Below are 2,692 nucleotides of genomic sequence, written 5' to 3' on the forward strand. Positions count from 1 at the left end.
TCTCTTCTTGTGGGGGGGGGGCGGCCCTTCATGGATTGTTGCATCGGGGCCCTGAGGTCACTAGTTACACCTCTGGGCATGAGGCATTGTAAAACTGACAGTTACAGGCATAACTCCGAGAGACTTGCTGGTATTTGTAGTTATAGCACAGCTGAAAGGCCAGAGTTGCCCACCCCTGTATTAAAGTGATATCAAAGTCAAAAGGTTTTTAAGCTATTTCAAATCCTGATAAAAATCACTTACAATGGATGCTGCTGGTCCCCTGAGCACTGGCCCTGTCTCCACAAACACACAGGCACAGCAAGGCAAGTCATTCCCTTGCCCCTAGACAAGGAGCTGTTGGAGTCAGCGCTGTCCCTTGTGATCTTGTACTGGACAGGAAGTTCAAGGAAGCCGAGCTGAGAGAGTTGGAGAGAGAGGAGAGTGTGTTAGCTGTATATATTTGCTGGCGAGTTGAATTACAGGCTGCTAATCCTGTATCTCTCGAGGACTCCACTGGTGAGATATATGCATGTGCAATGAGCAGATATGGCTGCCCTTCCGTACATATTTAATTACAAACTGTACACAGGAAGAAAGCCTTTAAAACATTAACTCTCATTTAAATTATTCATATCCATTTAATCCTTTTTACAAGTATCGATAAAAAATTAAAAGGACTACAGTTCCCCTTTAAAGCTAAACGGAAAATTGCTGAATCTTCATGTTTTCTCCTATTTGCATACAGCACCATGATCAAAAGCTTGAGTAGAGCTGTGCTCTTGTCTGTTGATTATAGATGGGGAATACATTATGCATGGCTGTTCACTTGGGGCGATGCCAAATATCATTTGACAAGAGCACAGGTACTTAAAGTGAACCTGGGACCAGGCTATGGACACTTACAGGGTTATTCATAAAAGAGTGAAGAGTTTGGAGAAGGCCGGAGAAGCGGACAATCTATATAATAGCTGAACTGGAAAGTGAGCTCAATAGGAGAATTATTCCAAATCAGCTATGTTGTCCTAGATTGTTCACTTCTCCTGCCTTCTCTAAACCCTTCACCCTTTTATGAATAACCCTGTTAGATTACATGTTCCTAAAGAGACCCTGTCATACACGTAAAAATGTCAAGCCATCACATACCTGTAAAGAGGAAACGGAAAAACGTATTTGCCGTCGTATAAGGCGACTGGACACACAAGACGACCCCCTAATTTTTCTGTTAAAACATAGGTTTTGGGCTATACTCGTCGTATAAGACGAGTATACCCCAAAATAATGTTTAAATACACCCACTAACCTCCATGGCGGTATTCCCGAGTGTGGCTCGGGGTTAATTTTCAGTACCATAAGCGGTAACCCCGAGCCACACTCGGGATTACAGTCTCTTACCTTGTCCACGATCCCCGCTGTGTCTTCTGGGTTCCGTCCCTTGCGAGCGTCCGCGTCGCAGGGGGGCGGAACTGGCGGGAATTAAAAAAGTTAAAAAAATAATAATAATCAGACCGCCAGGGAGGCTAATCTGTCAGCCCCCTTGATGTGCGGTAATACTGTATGTACGGTAGCTTCGGCTACATACAGTATACCGCGCTGAGCCAATCACGGCGAGCGATGTATTCTATTAATGAATACAAAGCCTGCTGTGATTGGCTCAGCGCGGTATACTGTATGTAGTCGAAGCTACTGTACATACAGTATTACCTCACATCCAGCGCACATTGTATTGTGTACCCGGCGTATAAGACAACCCCCGATTTTCGGGGGATGTTTTTAAGACTAAAAACTCATCTTATACGCCGGCAAATACGGTACTTATTTTCCCCCTGCTCATGGTGTTTTGCTCAACTCTGTTGCTGAGCAATGGTCCCTAGATGTCCACCGGCCTCCATGTCATGTCCTGTACAGTAATTTGTACGTTTTATAAGTTGTGTCTTTTTATATTTACCTGGAGTTCAGCTTTAAAGAGACCCTGTCTGCGTTCCCTGCAGCAGCCAATCAGATGCTTTACTGTGCATCCTGTTTATCAGCTTTTGTTAATTGCATTGTTTTTTTTTTTTCTCATTTGCAGAGAGCCAAAATTGGGCCCAGCTCCAAAGCAGCAGAAGACAAAGCTGGGAATGCCGTTGCCAAAATTGACAGTAACGGCAACAGAGACCGCGTGAAAGTGTCAGATTTTAACTTCCTCAAAGTTCTGGGCAAAGGAAGCTTTGGGAAGGTGAGTAAAATAACACAAGGCGTGGTCATGTGACCCTGATGTATCTCTCGTCTTTTACATACAATGAGCAGTGTTAAACACCATAACATCTTCCTCCCAGAGTCATGTTCTACCACCACACAGAAGATGTGGCTGGAGATTGCACTGATGTTTCTTTTGTTATTTTGACCCATCAAAATAGTATTTATTTTAATGTGAAGGATTAGGTTAGGAATGGACTTGGGGTTAGAGTTAGGATCAAGGTTTAGGGAGTTACGGTTAGGTAAGGAATTTGGAGCTTAAGTGATGCACTGATTTGTAGGGCTGAAGTTGAGTAAGTTTTTTAAGGGTGTATGCAAACCCCAAATCTTTTTTTTTTTTTTATGTTTTGGTTATGTCTCACTGTATACAATATATGTGTGTGTATGTAAATATGTATGTGTGTATGTACGTGTGTGTGTGTGTATATATATATATACGTGTGTGTGTGTGTGTGTGTGTGTATATGTATGTATA

General features: G+C 42.9%; 1 protein-coding gene across 2 annotated transcripts in view; it reads left to right on the forward strand.

The window, feature by feature from the left end:
- PRKCB (protein kinase C beta) overlaps positions 1-2,692 on the forward strand; it is a 222,512-nt gene that overhangs the window by 165,118 nt on the left and 54,702 nt on the right. For both annotated transcript variants that reach the window (XM_018561835.1, XM_018561827.1), the window contains exon 9: positions 2,051-2,197. In XM_018561835.1, the coding sequence (XP_018417337.1) occupies positions 2,051-2,197 (147 nt within the window). The remainder of the gene's footprint in view (positions 1-2,050; positions 2,198-2,692) is intronic.

Source organism: Nanorana parkeri, unplaced genomic scaffold, assembly GCF_000935625.1.
Source record: "Nanorana parkeri isolate BGI_ZX_2015 unplaced genomic scaffold, ASM93562v1 scaffold19, whole genome shotgun sequence".
In the NCBI taxonomy this organism is placed as follows: domain Eukaryota; kingdom Metazoa; phylum Chordata; class Amphibia; order Anura; family Dicroglossidae; genus Nanorana; species Nanorana parkeri.